This window comes from Xylona heveae (genome assembly GCF_001619985.1).
Source record: "Xylona heveae TC161 unplaced genomic scaffold L228scaffold_1, whole genome shotgun sequence".
NCBI classification, from domain to species: Eukaryota; Fungi; Ascomycota; class Xylonomycetes; order Xylonales; family Xylonaceae; genus Xylona; species Xylona heveae.
Genome location: NW_017264193.1, coordinates 2,161,736 through 2,179,665, shown reverse-complemented (window position 1 = coordinate 2,179,665; position 17,930 = coordinate 2,161,736). Strand labels below are relative to the sequence as shown.

The following is a 17,930-nucleotide window of genomic DNA, read 5'->3' as shown; positions in this document are numbered from 1 at the left end:
AAGCCATTGACAAAAGTGATCCTTTTCAAAATCTCTTAAATGCCCTTTGAGTGCATTTTTAATGCCTAAATCTAGAAGAAATACAATACACGCAACAGCGGGCATCAAAACGCCAATGATGAAGATTGCAAGCAAAGCCAATGACACAAACACTTTTTACCCCCGCCGGTTGTCTGTAGAACTAACGAGAAACCACGAACATAGAATATAAGCGTATGAAGAAATGAATACACCAAACAGACGAAATCATGGAGAAACCAATAGAGGTCAATCATCTCGACTAAATCGCGTAGGCTCCTTCAAGCCTTCTTGGCTCTTCGGCTCTTGCCAGGCCGCTTGGCCGCTCCGCCCTTGCCAGGTTTACTTCCCTTGGCCTTCATAGCCTTGGCTGAGAAGCCGGTCATGTCGGAGCTGGAAAAGGCATCACCGCTCTTGGCGTGACGCTTCTTGCCGCCAAAGCCGAATTTAGCATCGCGCTTCTGGCGCTTCGGGTTGGCGCCTGATCGCTGCTGCTGCTGCTTCTTGGCGTCAGCGGCAGCATCGTCGAGAGCCACATCGAAAAGGTCATTTTCATTGGCGTCCTCAATGTCACCGGATTGGCGCTCTTAGAAAAGAAAGAATTGAAACGTCAGCAAGAATCCTACGAAAAGAGGGTGTAAAAAAGGGAAAACATACTCCGCTTCAAGAGCTTAATCTTGTCAAGCGTATCGCGCTTGGCCCTGTCACGCTCCTGCAACTTGGCAACTTGCACCTGCTTGCCAAACTTCTTGAGGTCGCGCTGTCGGCGGGCCTCAGCGGAGGCCTTCTTGCGGGACGCCTCCTCAACCAGCTTGCCCTTGATCTTGCCCATGTGCTCGTCGCTCTTGACCATTTCGGCAAAGTAATCCGTCGGCCGGGTGAAGGGGACGCCTTCCTTGCGCAACTTCTCGCGGGCAGCAATCACAGCGCCAAGAGACTGCTTGTAGAATGCCAGTTCGCGAGTGAGGTCGTCGTCGATGGATTCGATCTTGGTAGGTTCGGACGAAGTAATGGATTGGTGGGCGGAAAAGGGGAGCGAGGAAAGCGGGAGGGCAATTGATTTGTATGCCTTTTGCAGCGCAGGACCATTGTTGATTGTTAATCGCTGGTGCGGAACAAGGTCGTCTTTTTCTTCTTCGGGCAGATCTTCAATGTCGGAGAGAGCAATGTCTTCTTCTTCCTCTTCCTCTTCTTCGTCTTCGTCCTCGTCTTCATCGTCCTCGGGACCATTGATGTCGCTCTCGCTCTCGCTTTCGCTGTCATCAATGTTTGCCATGTCAATCTAGGGGAAAAAATCTTGGTTAGCCCATCTGTTGCAATCATACAGTCGTTGAAGTAAATGAGAAATTTTTATAAGGATTGCATTCATACCAGTTGAGGTTCCTCGTCTTCTTCCTCTTCATCCTCATCGGTCTCCCATTGTTCGCCATCCTCTTCGGCGCTGGAGTCCTCGCTTTCGCCGACCTCCTTCATTTGCAGTTTTCCATCCTGCTCTTCTTCTTCGCTCTCGCTGCCCTGTTCTTCGTTTGCCTTCTCTGCAGCAGCTTCCTGCTTTGTGCGATTCTTCTTTTCGGCCTCTTTTCGCACTCTCTTCTCGTGCTCGAGTTTCCAGTTGACGCCCTTATGGGCTTCGAGAGCCGCCTTGAGCTTTCCTTTCTTCACCATGATGTCTGTCGCGGATTGTTATGCAGGTGAAAGGGGGAGAAAAAATTGTTGTTTGACGGAAAGTGTTTCCCCAGTCAAAGCGTAGGGAAATCGACGCTTCGTTTTGGGAACTTTTTCGTCAAAACCGAAGTTGTCGGCGTCTCGGCGCGAACACCGCCGCTGCGCTTCCAATCGTGCACTATTCCTCTTTGGGATCCTCCGCACTCCTATGCCTGTCAACATGAACTTCTCCCAATGCCTTGTGCCATGCACAGGAGAAATAAACCCTGGTTCTAAGATTTTTTTTTATTGCAGTAATTCTGTTATTATTTCTCCCTTGATTTGAATGCATGAGATGAATCTTATTTTTTGTACTTCTTTCCCTCACCTGAACGAGAGCACAATCTGATGAACCCTCGGCCCTCCAAAATACGTTGCACGTCACGTTACTAAATCCTTTTCACGGAGTAATAATTTGGATTTTTTTCATTCGAGCTTGTGCATTGGTTCAAGAAGAATTTCTATCATTTGACTGGCTCCTGCGCAATCTTCTCTGCCAACCGCTAAAAAACCCAATATGATGCCAATTGCGGTTTCTGGACAAAATTGTATACGGCAAAGTGTTTACTCTCGAAATCTTTGCAAAATAAAGTGTTAACTTTACAAGCATATTTTGAAAGCTAACCGCCTACGCAACCTACGTACATTGGTTGGTTGAGATATCTCGACAAGCATAATATCCAAGCCGTACTGCCCTGCTCTCGAAATCGATTTGTATTGCAGATTCGAACCACAGGCCTGAACGGATCTCTGAAAATTCAAATGCTACACTATTTTCAGGAAAAGAGGTCATGACACCATTTCCATCTTTCAGTACTGCGCAGGAATATTCAGGTTTTTGTGTTCTTCACGTTCAGTCTCTGATGCAGTTTAAATATAGCAAGTTGGACTCGAGTGACCACGTACAGCAGACTGCCCTGACGGCTCCAGAATCTGATACCCATCCCCAACCAAAACTCAGGAACAAGACTTCGAAAAGGCTTCTGGACGCGCAAGGTCTGTATGACTGCAATGAGAACAGTAATTCGTGTGAATACAGACGATATAAGTGCTTGACATCAATGTTTATATGTTTTGGTAGTCAGCAACGCATTTGAGACAAGGCCTAGCAGAGGCAATGCAGTGATCGAGTCAGTTTCAAGAAAGTCAAGAGCATGTATTTTGCAATTACAACCATTCTGAAGAAACAATCATAGCGTGACCGTTCAATATGGTCACAAGTTTTCGTTAGACATGGCTGCCCATTAGTATAGCATCCTCGTTCATTCCCACAGAACCTACCAAACAATGGCATATAGAATAAACTGTTTTCACCTGTCTTTAATCAGTCAATTAAATTGGCCCTCATAATGTTTAAATTTTAATCTTATTCAACAAAAGTTGAATCTGAAAATCATTGACATTGACTTCGTTGCGTGTCGAGGTTTCCTCGCTACCGCTCGTCGGTCAGCCTAGCCCAGTCAGAACGGGATTACAGTTAACTTCTTAGCTAGAGACCTCAAGCGACTCCCGCCAACGCCGCCCCCGAAGTGGGACCCCGTCCAAAGTGACTTAACTTGACACCAAGCACCCTCGAAGCGCAAGCGCGACTCTTTGGTTCCGGGGTTCCTGAGCTATATCCGTGTCTCGACACTGGGGCGCGGCCTCTTACCCTCGCATCATTGCTTCTTGAACGCTTTAGCTCCCTGAGACGAAGGGCGCGCAAATTTCTCCCAAACGTACGAGGTTCTTCCCGGTTCTTCGAACTATCGCCCCTCGATTGAACAAATCAAGCCAGATCCCAGTCGCGCCTGTCCGATCCGCCGCGCTGCTTGAGTGCGTGTGTGTGTGTGAAAATGTCGTCACCATCCCAAGACAAGGTTACTGCGGATGGGCATCTAGAATCAGATGAAGTATGTTGAAATTGTTGCCCCTGTTTCTCTGGGGTCAAATTCTGCGAGAGTTATGTTGGGGCCAGTTAGATTCGTTGAATGGATTGGCTGACATCTGTCGGATTATATAGATTGCAGGAGATGGTCCCGCGGAACTGGCAGCTTCGGTGGACGAGCTGCTGAATGGGCTGGAGAAGAAATTCACATCCGTGTCAACGGAGATTCTTGCGAAGAGTGAGTTTTCGTGTATACTGGTTCAAGGAAATGTTATGAGACGTGGGGATGAAGCATGCTAACTGTAACCCGTTTTGTAGTTGACGAGATGTCGAAGCGGCTGGACACAATAGAGGCTACCCTACAGTCCGGCGACAGCGAGGAGCACTCTTCATGACATGGGCGAACTTCTATGATGATTGCAAGCTTCTTGGACATATGCATATATAAATTGGCGTTTGGGACGATTTTATTTCATTGGCATCATGAACAAGGGTTGAGACGACTAGAGCATAAAGCATTGAGGAAAGAGGAAATTCCTCATGTGGTCTCTCTTTCAAGATCAAATATTCAAACTAGATCTACTTTTATGTTCCTTTTTGATCTGCATTGAAAATTTACATGACCGACCCATTTACAATTCGTCCTTGCCCTGCTCAGTGGCAGTGAATTTCCGGAGAATGTTGGATCGGGAAACAAGGTCATCAACCTTGGCGGGTGCAAGGCCGCCCTTCTTTAGGAGACCCTGCAGCCGCTTCAATTCCTTCTGTGCGTAATCCTCGCTAGCTCCAATCTTATTAAACACGCGGACGTAGTACGCGGCGTATGTATCCTTGAGGTCTTTGGCGACCTTCTGAGCTTCCTCGGAGACGGCAGCAAGGGTCTCTCCACCAGTGAATTTGGCAACAACAGCGTCCAGCGCGTCAATCGTGCCAGCCTTGATGTCCAATCCGCCACCAACAGTACGGTGAGTGCCCGCCTGTTCGTTGAGGAAATCAACGAAGTCTTTCTCTGAACGATCCCCGTTGTAGGGCAGCGCTTCAGTGGAGCCCTTGGGGAAGAATTTGATGGTAGGGTAAGAAGCGATTAGCTGCTCTTGGGCCAGAGCCTTTGCGTTCTCAGCTTCGGCGTCGACCTTGGCAACCAAAACGGTGGGCTCGGACTGGAAGTCGTTGGCGAGGGTCTCCCAAATGGGCGCAAGGCTCTTGCAGTCTGTTTCCTTAATTTAGCAGGGTCCTAGGCATGTGATGTTTGAATGGATGGGGGTTTTGAAGGTCACATACGTCCACACCACGGCGCGGTGAAAGCCACGAGAACGTCCTTGTCCTTGCCAACTTCCTGTTTGAAGGACTGATCGTTGAGCATTTGGACATTGCTAGGCAACTCCTTCTTAACCTTGGCCTTGAGACCAGTCTTGTCCGTAATGAACTGCTCCAAGCTCTCAAAATCTCTGCCACTGTTGTATTCAATAGGCTTGTCGCTCTTGCCATCAAACCATTTCAGGGTAGGGAAGCCCTGAACACCAAATCGCTGTCCAAGGGACCGATGGGCATCGGCGTCGACCTTGGCGATAGTCACCTTGTCCTCAGCAAAAGTGAAGGCTTCGGCGAGCTTCTCATAGGTAGGAGCAAGGTTCTTGCAATGTCCGCACCATGGTGCGAAGAACTCGACGAGCGCTGGTTTGCCAGACTTCAAAACGACACTGTCGAAATTGTCCGGGATAAGGTCGACAACAGCTGAGGCGGCACTAGCGCCAAGCACCGCCAGTGACGAGGCAAGGAGATGGCTCAGACGAACCATGATAGTACAATTGAGACGAAGCTTCGATGACTGCGTTTATGGAAATTTATATATACCAGAAGGTCTCCAAGCGTCGTGACACAGGTTGTCCTTTGTTGTCAGTTGTTTTGGAGCTCGGACAAGACAGGCGGATTTCGGTGACGATAAATGGGTGCGCCGTATCGAGAAAAGACACCGTTGCCGCTCGATGACGGCGCCCAGTTTCTGACTAAAAGAAGTGTGGTAACGCCACGCATGTACCTTAGGTACGGAGCGCAAAATCACTTTAACGGTACTTGACCACTTCAAGCAACAAGCCACTTCCGAGGTCCGCAATTTATCTTGACAGCCATGAATAATCCAGGACATACGAAGAAAAAATATCAAATTTGTACTAGGACTGGCAAATGTTTCCCTCAAGAAGTTGCTTGAATTACGTGTCAAACCAATAAATCCGGGAAGCTAAAATTAGCTTCCGCTCCTCAGCCATGCAAGAAAGTCGTTACATTTTACTGCGTTGTTTATATAAGGTCCAAGATGGAGGAGGGATACCGCCGATGCAACGTCTGAGCTCTTTACCTAGAGTCCAAATACTTGAGTGGACTGGAAAGGCCTGATTGCGGAGTTACGCTTTCTTGTCCTCTGATTTCCATCCGTAAGAAGCGGCCAGTCTTTCGTCTAAATGTTGCTGCCCCGTCAACACCCTCTTACTTTGCGTGATGCCCTCTCCTTTGCCCCTAGAAGCCACTACCTCACTAGGAATTGGAACCAGATTTACCTCTGGGCATGGATGGAGGAAGTAAGCAATGGAGTATCGGTCTTCTCCGCCTCTTCGAGCATCAGATGGGAAAATCACTCGATGCACGGTAGATTTGAGGAGACCATCAGTCCAGTAAGATAAAAGGTCACCAATGTTGACAAGAATGGGTGGAGACGGGTCGGACTCGGTCCCGTTTGGAATGACAGGTACAGATGCCCACTCATCGGATGGAGTCTTTATCTCCAGTCCGGGCTGTCCGGGACGCTGGAATAGTAGGGTTATGCTGCCGTAATCGCTATGGGCCCCAGCACGGATATCGACATCCGGAATATAATCTGCCTCCTCAGGCACGGCGGGATACTAGAGTCAAATCAGACAATGAAAATTGCAGAAGTTCAACCAATCCTAGATGCATACATAAAGCATCCGGAAAATGCTGGAACTTTTCTCGACGTCATGACGGGACGAGAACCATTCTTCCCCTCCATCTTCTTCTTTGATCTAGATGAAATCATCAGTCCATGTATTACTGGCAAGACATTTTCTTTATCCTTCGAATAAGAATAAAACTTGCCTTGAAGCCAATGGCAAATGCTCTGAGGACTTTCATGCAAAGGTCATGGCACGAGGTTGCAAATTGGCTAAGCTCAGACTCATGAGAAGCCAGACTCTTTGGCAACGGCTGCCGTGCTTTGCCATTTTCAAACGTGCCAAAATTGAATGCTCTTTAAAGACGAATTAGAAACAATCAAGGATATTGGTAAAGGCGGCATACTCTTTAAAATCGCCTTTCTGAAAGGTGCGGTTAGTAGATATAATATATTGGATTTGGGTGAGCTGAGAATTACCCTTTGGTTGCCCTGATCTAAGATCTCTCTATGCATAGATGACCATCCTTTATTCTGTACATGATCAATAGTTGTTCATTTCAATAGATAGAGGTTCATATCTCACCTCGGGTCCAATAAGACACTTTGCCTTCTCTTCCTCCGGTGAAGCAAAGAATTCACGGGACTGTGGCAAGGTTAGTCAATCATGATCAAAACAATTAGAGAATGAGGCCAGCGTACCAGCTCAAAAGCACGCTCAATAGCTTCCGGCTTTATGTCTCTGCCAGTATTCTTGATATAGAGGAAACCGTAGGTGGCTGCGGCATTGACAATCTCTTCGCCCACCTCTGCGCTAGGTTTCGAAAGATCAATGATAGGTAATTCGACGGCTGCAGCTCCAGACATGGCTGACTAGTGCCTTCTGATCGACACGTGAATCACACACTTCCTTCTAAACAGATTACAGCAATGGTTCTCGTGTAATGGACAATAGAGAATGACTATTCGAGAAGATAGAATCAATTGTAAGCTCGAGCTCTAAATGATTCACCAATGGCATGTGAAAGTCAATTGGACATGATAGGAAAAGACCACGCAGATTGGATTCATCCAAAAAGTGAATAAAAGTCGGAGACAAATTGTATTGTTTTATATTGAAAGACTATAACTGACTTATCTGTTTTAGCTATTCCCCCTCGTATTGTTATCGTCGGTGCTCGCCGACAATATAACTAAGTGCATTGTGTTCCCCATATCTGCCAGTCACGTGGAAGGGAATTGGACTATGATCAAAGAGGGAATGACGACGCGGTAGCGCGAGCGGATCTGAGCTCGCCAGGTCGCTTTCCCGCTCTTGCAGACTCGGCACTAGATGCCCTGGCGCAACTTCCTGCTTCCCCAAGCTACCCTTCGTGGTGTAGTTTTGAAGTCCAGTCCACGCCGAGGCCGACGCGAATAGTGTCACCTACTTGTTCCTTCCTACACCCTGTCTCTCATTGATAAATTCTCCGTTTCCCTTCCTCTCATCACCTCACAGCCCTTGCATTCAAAGCGCCCCTCGGCCGCGCTTATCGCGACGCCTGCCGATCTGCACAACGTATCCCCACTGTCTAATTTTCTGATCACCGAATCAGCCATGGGGAGTAAGTGGGCTTTGACCTCCTTGTGTACAGATGCGAAAACTGACAGACCGCAAGTTCGCACCTTTGATGAATGGGCAGACGAACGTGCTCAAGTCATTCCATTCTCCTCCCTCGCCGATACTGTGATCGGTTTTGAAGCGGCGCACTACCTCGACCGTCTGCTAAGCAATCCTCCCTCGAAGGAGCGGCTTCTTTCGGCTCTTGGCGGATATCCTTTCGCCCTCAAGTCGATCATCGAAAATGAACTGGATACCTTACAAGCAGCGGGTATTACTCCCGTCTTCGTTTTCAGTGGTCTGGATACTGTGAAGAAAAATAAGTCGCGGAATGACTTGACCAGTGTCACGCGAGCAAATGCTCAAGCATGGGAGTTTTACGATCAGAACCAAGCAGAGCAGGCTGTTGAGGCGTTTGGGAATTCCGGTGCGTGTTGCATCAGAAATACACCTCTGCGGGCGGCTGACTTTTATTACAGGTGCTGTCAGGCCTCCCCACCTGTTTCGATTCTTTCAAAAGATTCTGAAAGCGAAAGGTATCGAATTTCAAGTAGCGCCGTACAGCGCGTGGGCTCAGGTATGTGTACATGGCGATTGCCCATCTTCTACAAACGTCTTTGCTGAAAATTTGTCAAGCTAGCATATTTGGAAAGACACCCCAGCCAGTTCGTCGATGCTGTCGCCGGTTCATCCGAATTATTTCTCTTCGACGTGAGCAAGGTCCTTACGAAAGTTGACTTTGAAAAGTCCCAATTTACCTGGGTCTCGCGTACTACCTGCCAGGAAGATCTAGGGAAAATTTCTTCTGATACCTTTGTGGATGCTCTCTTGCTCTCTGGTTCTTCATTCTTGCCTACCTTCCCACCTTTGGAGAATCCAAACTTTCATCGCAAACCCTTTACTGTTCGCGATGCGGTGAGCATGATGGTCACGCTGGGGCGGAGCGTGTCTGCCGTTTGCACGCATTATCAGGATGATGCCCAAGTGCAGCAAACGGAATATCTGGACAATTACCGCCGCGGGCGACTAGCTGTGAAGCACCACGTTGTATTCATGGCAGATGGCAAGGTCGAGCCTTTCGATGCCGAGCACGCCCCATCGGATGTCCACGAATTCATTGGACAACGCCTTCCCGAGGAACTATACTTCTATCTTTCCAAGGGCGTCCTTAGCCCGCGGGTCCTGAACTGGCTAACTTCTGGCGACATTTACGAGGCACCCCCCATGGACAATGGAGAATCCTCTGAGTACCGAAATCTAGTTCGCGATCAGCTCACGCCCCTGAGAATGCAGGCACTAGCTCTCCTCTCCCAGTCCCTGACGCGCTTCTACCAGCGAAAGGAGATCACTTCGCGCTTCTGGTTCGACAAAAGCAACGCACGAACCACCAGCTTGCGAGATGTACCATCTACGAAGGATGCCGTGTCTTCTTGGAAAGTCAAAGAAAGCGTCTTTGATCGTTACAGAACGGCAAGTCAGGTATGATTGAACATCCTGCCTCATTTTCATTCGGTTATACTGACCTTCTCTTCAAGGCGGGTCCGGGCTCTCTTGGGTTCGAAATCCGTTGTCTTGCTGAAAGCGGTTTTGTCGATCAGTCTTTCTCCTCTGGTAAATCAGAAGTAAGAAATTTGATTTCGACATATTTTGCATGTTCCAGAAAGCTGACGATCTCGAAGCGCCTAACAAGCAAAAGCGAGGTCCTGTCGAATGCCCTCTGGAGGTTCCTATACCTTCGCGAGTATATCGACGACAAGCACAAATTAACTCCTTGGGGCAAGTCATTGCATGCGACTATTGCCTCTCTGAAACCAGAAGATCACCTTGAAGAAGCTGCCTTCATTGCAGTCGAACTTCTTCGGCTCAACCTGTTGAACGCAAACGAGATGTTCCCACTGTATTCGGGCGCACCGATGCGCGGATCAGGTTTGTTCTTTTGCTCCCCCATCGGCTGTCTAGCAACTAATCATATATTAGATACGGATAAACGAAACACACTACTTGTCTCCCGTCTGGCGTGCTTAGGCAAGCTCCGTCACAAGGCTATTGGCTTCACTGGTCCGCTCAGTCGCCACCTCCTTGCCTATAACTCCATTATCGCTGCCCTTCGGAACAGCCTTCGAGACCTGGTTGATATAAGTCTTGTGACTCTTCTCCTGAATGGTGATGCAGACAGAGACAGAGATGACTGGGCAGACCTTGGCCTAGAGTATGCCATTGTACATACTGCAGCAATTGACACTTGCTAACGTACATTTAGTCTTCCCTTCGTTGACGACAATGACTGTGGCCTCGGCATCGCCGTTAAGTCCTACTTGGATGAGCTTTCGGCCCAGCAGGATCCCACATCGCCATCCGTACGTGCTGAAATTAAGCAAAAGGCTCCGCGAGAATGGTTCTGGCACGTCGTTGATTTCTCAGGAGATTTGGATATCGCATTTAGACTCTGGGATGCGGTAAGTTTCCAGAATGCGTTGCTCTCCCTCTTATGCAGTCCATATTAGCTCACGCGCAATTTAGGTGTTCAAGGGAGTCAAAGCGGCCGGTCCTGCAGTCAACGATGCCGACACCTGGTCGCAGGTTGATGCTTGGCTTGCTGATCGCCGGTGAAACCAATCTTTCCGCGGAAGGCCTCTCCCAATAGATACCAGCAACGACATTCGCAACGACCATATGTTTCCTTCGCTCTATACAGCAACCTCCTGCTGCTGCCTTTTACAAATGACATCGAATGATATCCATCTACACTACCCATCGAACGCCCACCGCATCCATCTTAGTCTTCAGGGGCAGGCGAAGACTCTTCACACGTCCGACTCGTTGCATAGCAGTCTACACGATGAATGACATTTCTGCTTCATAGATTTTTTTTGGACCCGACGAGACGAGACAAATACCTCCCTCAGCTCTTCGCTACCATTATTCAAATACTTGTTTGCTTGAAAAAGCCACAAGACGTCATCAATCGCTGAAGATTTCGGCGTCCAGCTCGTAGTAGGACCGGCAAAGCCGGGTCGTTATTGCCTGGTCTGGCAAAAGTGCCAATAGGTTTGGCTTGAGCCGTGCTTGATCTTGCATGGATGGCACCTTCGTCCATCAAATTCCGTGCTATGGGCTCATTATAATTAGCATGGTCAGAGCTGGGATTGGTAAAAGAAGGTTTGTGCTATAAAATGCCTTAGATAGCTAGGTATAATTTATAGTTTATTTTGGAAATAAGACCCAAAGTAAGACTAATGGCTGCTTCGTCTGTTATGTGGTGCTTGTGCTGTGCCAGCCAGGGATGTTTCGTGTTTCATGTGCCTCGTGTCGCCATCTTCGAAGCGCCCATGGGAATATGATACCACCCGAACCCCGCAAACTGGTGGACGGGAACCCGGGACGGCGCGCCCCTCTTCCCCGGTCGGCTACTTCAATGTTTCTCAGAAAAAACACCTTTCTTGGCTTTTACTGTGCGAGGTGTGCTCACTTCACTGGGTCATCCGTACGAGATCTGGATTTTCTTTGCGTATGAAAAGAAACTATTGGTCGTTCGACCCTTCTCCTACGCCGAACTTTCGTCCTGCCATACCGTGTCTCTCTTCATTTTCGGTCTTTTTACAGATTTACAAATCTCCTTTTTACAGATCTACAAGTCACATGCTTTCCTCCGCGCCTGTCGATGGGAGACGTCCATTCCATGCAACGTATCGAATGATGACTTACTGACATTAGCATCAATACCTGGCTCAGAATCATCTGTCTACAATTCTAAAAGCTGACATCGCACAATGAAGCGGAGTTGAGTTGAAATTTTCAGTTGCGTACCAATGCAAACAATATTATGGACTGACATTGGGAATTTCGTCTTTGGAGCTACACATCGCCATCTTCGTGATCCGCTCAGGTTCAGACGTGGCTCATTTCATAGGCTATCAAGCTACGTGCAATGAATTTGCTCCTGAATAACACGTTGCTTTCCTGAAGGCTAATTTTTTAAGCAGAGGCGGAAAAGACATCCCGGCGCGTAATGGAAAGCGCGGAAAGGGCGGTGTGCAACCAATGAGACATGGACTTCTTCGGTGGTGCGTTGTGGTCAGTGTGCTGAGACAAAGAGTAAGCTCCGAGAAACCCTTGTCTCTTCTCAAGTGGCGAGAGTGAGATTGTGACAGTGCACATGCTCATGGCAGATGGACACCAAACACACGTCGAACCTAAACAATTATATTGACTGGTTGAGTGAACTGAGTATCTTATGTTTTGAACCGGCAGCTTGGAAGCTACTCGGACATGTTGTGCCCGAAACTCTGTTCTCTACCATCTGGTGTGGGCACGGGTGAGACTACAAATATTGAAACTTGAGAAATGTAAGGACAGGTTAGAGACCCTTGCTTTCGGTTGAACATTTTTGCCGTTTCGCTTTTCTCTTAATTCCTCTCTTCTCCCAGGAGACTTGAGAACTGGCATTGATCTTCATTCAGATCAATCTACTTTGCGACGAATTTTGAAGATCTTGCTGAATGCAGAAATTTGGCTTCAATGTCATCCGGATCATGATCTTCTGACTATGAAATTCTTTTAAGAGAAACATCCACTTGGAATTCAGAGGAAGTTTCGGTTTTCGTAGAGGGAAAAAGCCTATGAATAACATCCAACCGAATGGGTCACAGACAATAAGGTTCTCAGATTCAGATGTGCGACCGAGTCTAATAACCACGAGGTGTTGGGGCCAAAAGAGACACAGATGACGCGATAGCAAGGGTTAGCTGGGTGGTAATGGCACGCATGCACATCAGGGTCCCTTGGTGAGGACGATCCCAAATCCGCCTGTACGGAGGTACTGTGGTAATCTCTCCCCCTTGCTCGAGGGGCTGGTGGAGAGAAGTCGGATTCGGTAAATTATTATTCACGGGTCTGCGCCCCCCACGAGGCAAGCGGTGGGTAGAATTTGGTAGCTCGCCACAGAAGCCGCTTTGGTCAATGGGTACGGAGTAGGGATTTTTTGTTGGGTCACCAGCTAAAAGGCGGTCGGGGAAACGGATGCCAAGGTTGTTCTTGGAGCGAAAAGGGACCGTTCTGTTTTCTGGAGACGAAAAAAGGCTCCTTAGTTCTCTGGCAATTTTGGAAGATTCCTGACCTCGCTCTGAGTAGTTGGCGAATAGTGGCGAGACTTTTACGGTGAAACTATCCAGAAGGGTAGCGGATTGTCCCGGTGTGGCGACGGCGGGCGGGCGAACGCGAGCGAAACCACACGGCATTGCAAAAGTCACATGTCGCTACGGACACGCTTTAGGACACGCGAGAGGTCATGGCATTTACTAACTTAGTGTTGTTTGCATGGCACTGAAACGGTTGCCGGACGAGTATGTGAGTACCTTGATCACTCTGTACTCCCATGAAGAAAGAGCATCATTGTGTAGCAGGGTATCGCGTACAGGAAGCAGGGGTTTAGCCCGAAGTGAGGAGACATCTGACGTGACTAGAGGAAACTACTCCGTAGACAGGAAAAAAAAAAAGAACAAACTTGGATTGCTTTTGTCATGTAAGACCATGTTCTTCCGAGCTGCTTCATTCGAAAGTTTGGGGGCCACAAGTCAAGAACTCCGGGGCGACTGAAAGGCTTACAGCATTGACGGACGTGAGACCGTCGTCTCTCCACCTTGCATAAGCAGTTTTATGCCAACCTGATAGGTGAAATGTCCGGAGGGGTTTTGTTGGACAGAGGTAAGTCAATCAATGGAACGACGTTTTTAGGCTATCCGGTTCTTTGACTGTTGCCTCCGAACGAGCTAGACATTCATCATCGGTATCAAAGGCGATTGTCCGAACCGAAGAGACATTTTAACGTGCCAGTTGCACGGACATTGATTATTGTGCTTAAGTTTGACAGCACGAGTAAGCAAGTGCTGAATAATAATTACTCGAGACGGGGTGGAGGGTAATTTGCCCCGTAAAATTAAGCGTGTTTCGGGACACGCATCTACCAAGTGGCTACTACCGTACTACGTAGAGTAACCAGCTTTTGTTGTGTGAAGAATCACAGAAACAGGCTCTTGAATACAATCCTCAGTAGTATATGAGACTACGTCTGAAGCCAGAATATAGGTCTCAAGAGGAAGATGAAAAGATTTTGATCAAGCTCGCACGGATGGTAAGGATTGAATGTGAACATCCATGTATCATGACCATGGGACGATCATTGTACTCTTCTTTTAAAATGGAATCAGGGAAGGTTCAGTGGTACTAGGAGTACGTAGATGGGTGCTTTAGGTGGCTGGTGAGCTTCTTTTCTACCACAGTACTTTGTAAGTGGCTCAACGAAGCAGCAAAATTGGAGCAGGGGCGACAGGTGTGAGGAGAATCGAGCAAGTACGAGTAGTAGTAGAGAGATTGGCGTGGGCGGAGACGGCACTTGGGTTGAAGAAACCTTTGAAAGTAACGGTATCAAGTCGAGTGGCTAATAATCTGTCGGCACCACGCGTAGTATTCTTATATGAGCAGTTCTGGGTACAGAAACATGGAGCGCTCTGAGTGGGCAACATGTTGTTTCCCTTGCGCAAATTAAAAAGTTGACTTCGCCAAGCAGATCGAAGGGCCCGAGAACCGCATGCGGGAGACTCTGACTGGTGGCCACCCGCCACGCTGAGGGCACCAATCCATTTCAGGAGCCTCGGACCGCCTCGCTTTTGCAACACCACCCAGCTCGACTCCCATCTTCTCCTCACGCCTTCGCTCGACTACTCAAACTGCCCAACGCAGGGGATTCAATCCGAATCGAAAAAAAATTTCATGCGACAATCGGTCCCTGGGTAGAAGATCTTTCTCGACTTCTTCTTTTTCATCCATTCATCTTCCTTCTTTGCTTCGTCATCACTTGTTCTCCTTCATGACGACCGCCTAACAAAAGGAGCCCCCGCCCAAAAAGCCTTGGCCATCTCAGGAGCGTCATTTCCCTGCCGCTAGTCGGAGGGCTTCTTCCCCCTGTTTCTTACTCGCCAGCATCCACAGTCTTTCTTGCTTTCCTTCTCATCGCAGAAAAACGATTCGATCACCTACAACGCTGTGGGCTTTCCTACCCTCGACAAAATTCAAATAGACCTCCTTTTTTTCGGACAGGACGAGGGCTTGTACCTGGTGTCCATCTTCCTCCGTGACTCAGGCACGCTGGGTTCATGTCCGAATAATCCTTTGATACGACTCTCGCAGTTTCCTGTCTCATCCATCCCAATTTCATCTCATTGACAATCTCGCGTCCGGTTTTTCATCGTTTGTTTGGCATTTGTCTCCTCGGCTCAACTCCTTTCTCGATCCTTCCTCTTACGAATCGCCTCACCTCATCAACAACAATAGGAGAAGCAGCGAACCACCTCGCCATCTCCATCATCGAAATCTCGCGCCCGTGAACACGGTTTGATCAACAAACGGCCCAACCTGCGAGAATTCTTTTCGCTTGAAAATTGGGGCTTGATCGAATTTTATCCCGCAAATTTCTCCCTTTACTCTTACACATCTCTCCTTTCATTGACTCATCATGAGGGAGGTCAATTTCAGTATCCCAAACGTCAACAAGGCGTCTGTCGGGATCACTACCGCGCTATACGATCGTCGCGCTCTCGACTGCACATCCACATTACCATTGATCAATTCCTTGAACCATCTTGCATATCTCACCACTTCTTCCGCTCGCATCCGTGACATTCTCACCGTCGATGGCGGTGTCGAGAGACTCATCTGTATCCTCAAAGAGGGCAGAGGCAAAGACATGATGGAGATGTGGAAATGGAACCTGGCTTTCCAGTGCGTGGTCAACATTGGCGTACGTGGCTCGGAGAGCGTTCGAACCAGAGTGGTCGAGGCCGACATGGTTCCCGTCATTGCAACTATCCTTGACAATTATATCAAAGTCATCGATCCTTATCGGGAAAAATGTGAAAAGGAACACCGTGGCAGTCGAGCGGGCTCCCAACACAAGCAGCACTCGCGGTCGCGTGAGCATGGAAATGCTTCCTTCTCTCATCGACCAGATCGGGGTACCAGTCATTCTGAGCATCGCCAGTTTCGCAGACAGGCCCCTCCGCCATCCATCGAGATACCACCTTCTTCACAGAATGAGCAGGCTCCTGAGACGGAGGCAATGGATATCTCCAGCACTCCCCCTGCTCATGCCCTGACCTCACCGCCAGAGCGAACCACATTTTCGCGTCATCACCACCATCATCGGAGTCACGATGAAAGACACCGAATCCATCCATCTCTCATCACCACGGGCTCTCGCTCCAGCAGTTCTCGTGCACCGGCCACCGCCGTCCCGAGCATTGAAATGAGCGATGCCTTTGGTCTGCGCCCAGTCCGCGACAGCGACCGTCTGCCGTCAATGCTTCCTGCACTTCAGACTGGCATTACCTCGCAGCCAGACTCTCCGACCACCCCAAGCGCCCCTCCTCAGGTCCGTCCCTCAGCTCCTATGAATCGCCAGCGTCGTCGACCTTCTATTCGTCACCAGGTCTCCATGTCTGGAGATTCGGACGACCCAAACGCCGATGGGATGGCCTCGGATGAATCTGCTGAAGCTGAGAACTCCAGAGACCACATGGTCGATCTTGACAACAGCCTTGTGATGCAAGGTTTCCAGGAGCGCGCCGACGTGCTTGACGGAGTTTCCTCCCCACTCAGTCTCACTGCTGCAAATGGTTCCGAAGGGCAGGACTCTGAAGGGTTCAATCTCACCAACCACCGAGCTGTTGTGGAAATGAGCATGGTCAACGCTCCGGAAAATCACACCAATCCGTCAATGGCTTTGTCGCCGACACCTGGTCCAGTCAGCCCGGTGAATCCTCATGGAGCCAGCACAAATCAAGCCTTGTATCATCGCCTCGTCATGGATCGGCCTCCTCTTCCACCATCAGTCATGGCTCTCTTACCTCGCGACGAGGATGTTCTGATGTCCCTCCAGCTGCTCGCATACGTCTCCAAATATTGCAACTTGCGATCTTACTTTCAGAAATCTCACCTGGTTCCCAAGTTGCAAATTAGTCGCGAATTACAGATTCTTGAAGAGGGAGGCGCCAACTGTCAACTTGCCGACAATGCTGATGAGGAGTACCTTGTTCCCGATGATTTCAACATCTTCCCTCTGGTGGAGAAATTTACTGTCCGTCATCACACTACTGATATGCAGTACTGGGCCGGGGTTGTGATGCGAAACCTCTGCCGAAAGGATGACTCCCGTGGCGGAATCCGTCAATGCGCTCACTACCAATGCGGAAAATGGGAGGAGTATACCCGGCAGTTTGCAAAGTGCCGTCGCTGCCGACGAACCAAGTACTGCAGCAAGGAATGCCAGAAGAGCGCATGGGTCTACCACCGTCACTGGTGCGTTGCTGCTCAACCCTAAACTCTTTTTACGACTTGGTGGCATCCAAATCCTTCTTTTGTCACCTCTTATGATGCCGTTTTATTAAGTTCCCGTTTGAAATTACCTTCTTCGTCCACTTATCCCATCATGATTGCGGCGTACTATGAGGCGTTAGCTCCACTCCATCCTTTTCTTGGGTCCTGTTGCATGTCTTTGACTACACAACGATTCCCCTCTGTTAGCCGGAAAACTTTTACTCTATTCCCTTTTATTTTACGAAGATTATGGAAAGGCAATTTGTTCGCGTTACAGACTACCGACATTGTGTGGCGTCCTGCCTTGTTTCCGCGCATCAAGACCATGGTTATTATCATCATCCAGCCTTGCTTTACATCCATTTTTGAGCGTTGAGAAGAGCCACGTCGAGCGTCTCATTTTTGTTGCAGCATTGTTTAGCGCGCGGCTTCGCCAATTTACTGTGGTGGACCTTCGATATGCTGTT

The 17,930-nt window shown here is 48.8% G+C and overlaps 5 protein-coding genes across 5 annotated transcripts; 2 read left to right on the top strand and 3 right to left on the bottom strand.

Annotated features, from left to right (window-relative positions):
• Positions 1–2: 2 nt before the first annotated feature.
• Positions 3–1,787, bottom strand: L228DRAFT_226362 (Ebp2-domain-containing protein). The gene is made up of 3 exons (XM_018330419.1): positions 1,390–1,787; positions 676–1,300; positions 3–604 (listed from the first exon to the last, which is right to left on the bottom strand). The coding sequence occupies exons 1-3, from the start codon at positions 1,681–1,683 to the stop codon at positions 300–302; spliced, it is 1,224 nt and encodes a 407-aa protein (XP_018192136.1). The 5' UTR covers positions 1,684–1,787; the 3' UTR covers positions 3–299.
• A 1,770-nt stretch (positions 1,788–3,557) lies between these two features.
• L228DRAFT_264959 (hypothetical protein) lies at positions 3,558–3,984 on the top strand (the record flags this gene model as incomplete). Its single annotated transcript, XM_018334644.1, has 3 exons — positions 3,558–3,614; positions 3,725–3,827; positions 3,908–3,984. 3 exons carry the CDS (start codon positions 3,558–3,560, stop codon positions 3,982–3,984), a joined length of 237 nt encoding a protein of 78 aa, XP_018192135.1.
• A 17-nt stretch (positions 3,985–4,001) lies between these two features.
• On the bottom strand, positions 4,002–5,537 carry L228DRAFT_279756 (disulfide-isomerase tigA). Its single transcript, XM_018335718.1, has 2 exons — positions 4,871–5,537; positions 4,002–4,799 (listed from the first exon to the last, which is right to left on the bottom strand). Exons 1-2 carry the CDS (start codon positions 5,385–5,387, stop codon positions 4,222–4,224), a joined length of 1,095 nt encoding a protein of 364 aa, XP_018192134.1. The 5' UTR covers positions 5,388–5,537; the 3' UTR covers positions 4,002–4,221.
• Positions 5,538–5,732: 195 nt separating this feature from the next.
• Positions 5,733–7,524, bottom strand: L228DRAFT_226358 (oxidoreductase-like protein). Its single transcript, XM_018330418.1, has 7 exons — positions 7,197–7,524; positions 7,081–7,140; positions 6,975–7,028; positions 6,902–6,918; positions 6,701–6,851; positions 6,544–6,627; positions 5,733–6,486 (listed from the first exon to the last, which is right to left on the bottom strand). Exons 1-7 carry the CDS (start codon positions 7,359–7,361, stop codon positions 5,992–5,994), a joined length of 1,026 nt encoding a protein of 341 aa, XP_018192133.1. The 5' UTR covers positions 7,362–7,524; the 3' UTR covers positions 5,733–5,991.
• A 7,932-nt stretch (positions 7,525–15,456) lies between these two features.
• On the top strand, positions 15,457–17,695 carry L228DRAFT_15165 (hypothetical protein). Its single transcript, XM_018329291.1, has one exon. The coding sequence runs from the start codon at positions 15,605–15,607 to the stop codon at positions 17,465–17,467; it is 1,863 nt and encodes a 620-aa protein (XP_018192132.1). The 5' UTR covers positions 15,457–15,604; the 3' UTR covers positions 17,468–17,695.
• The last annotated feature ends 235 nt before the right edge of the window (positions 17,696–17,930 follow it).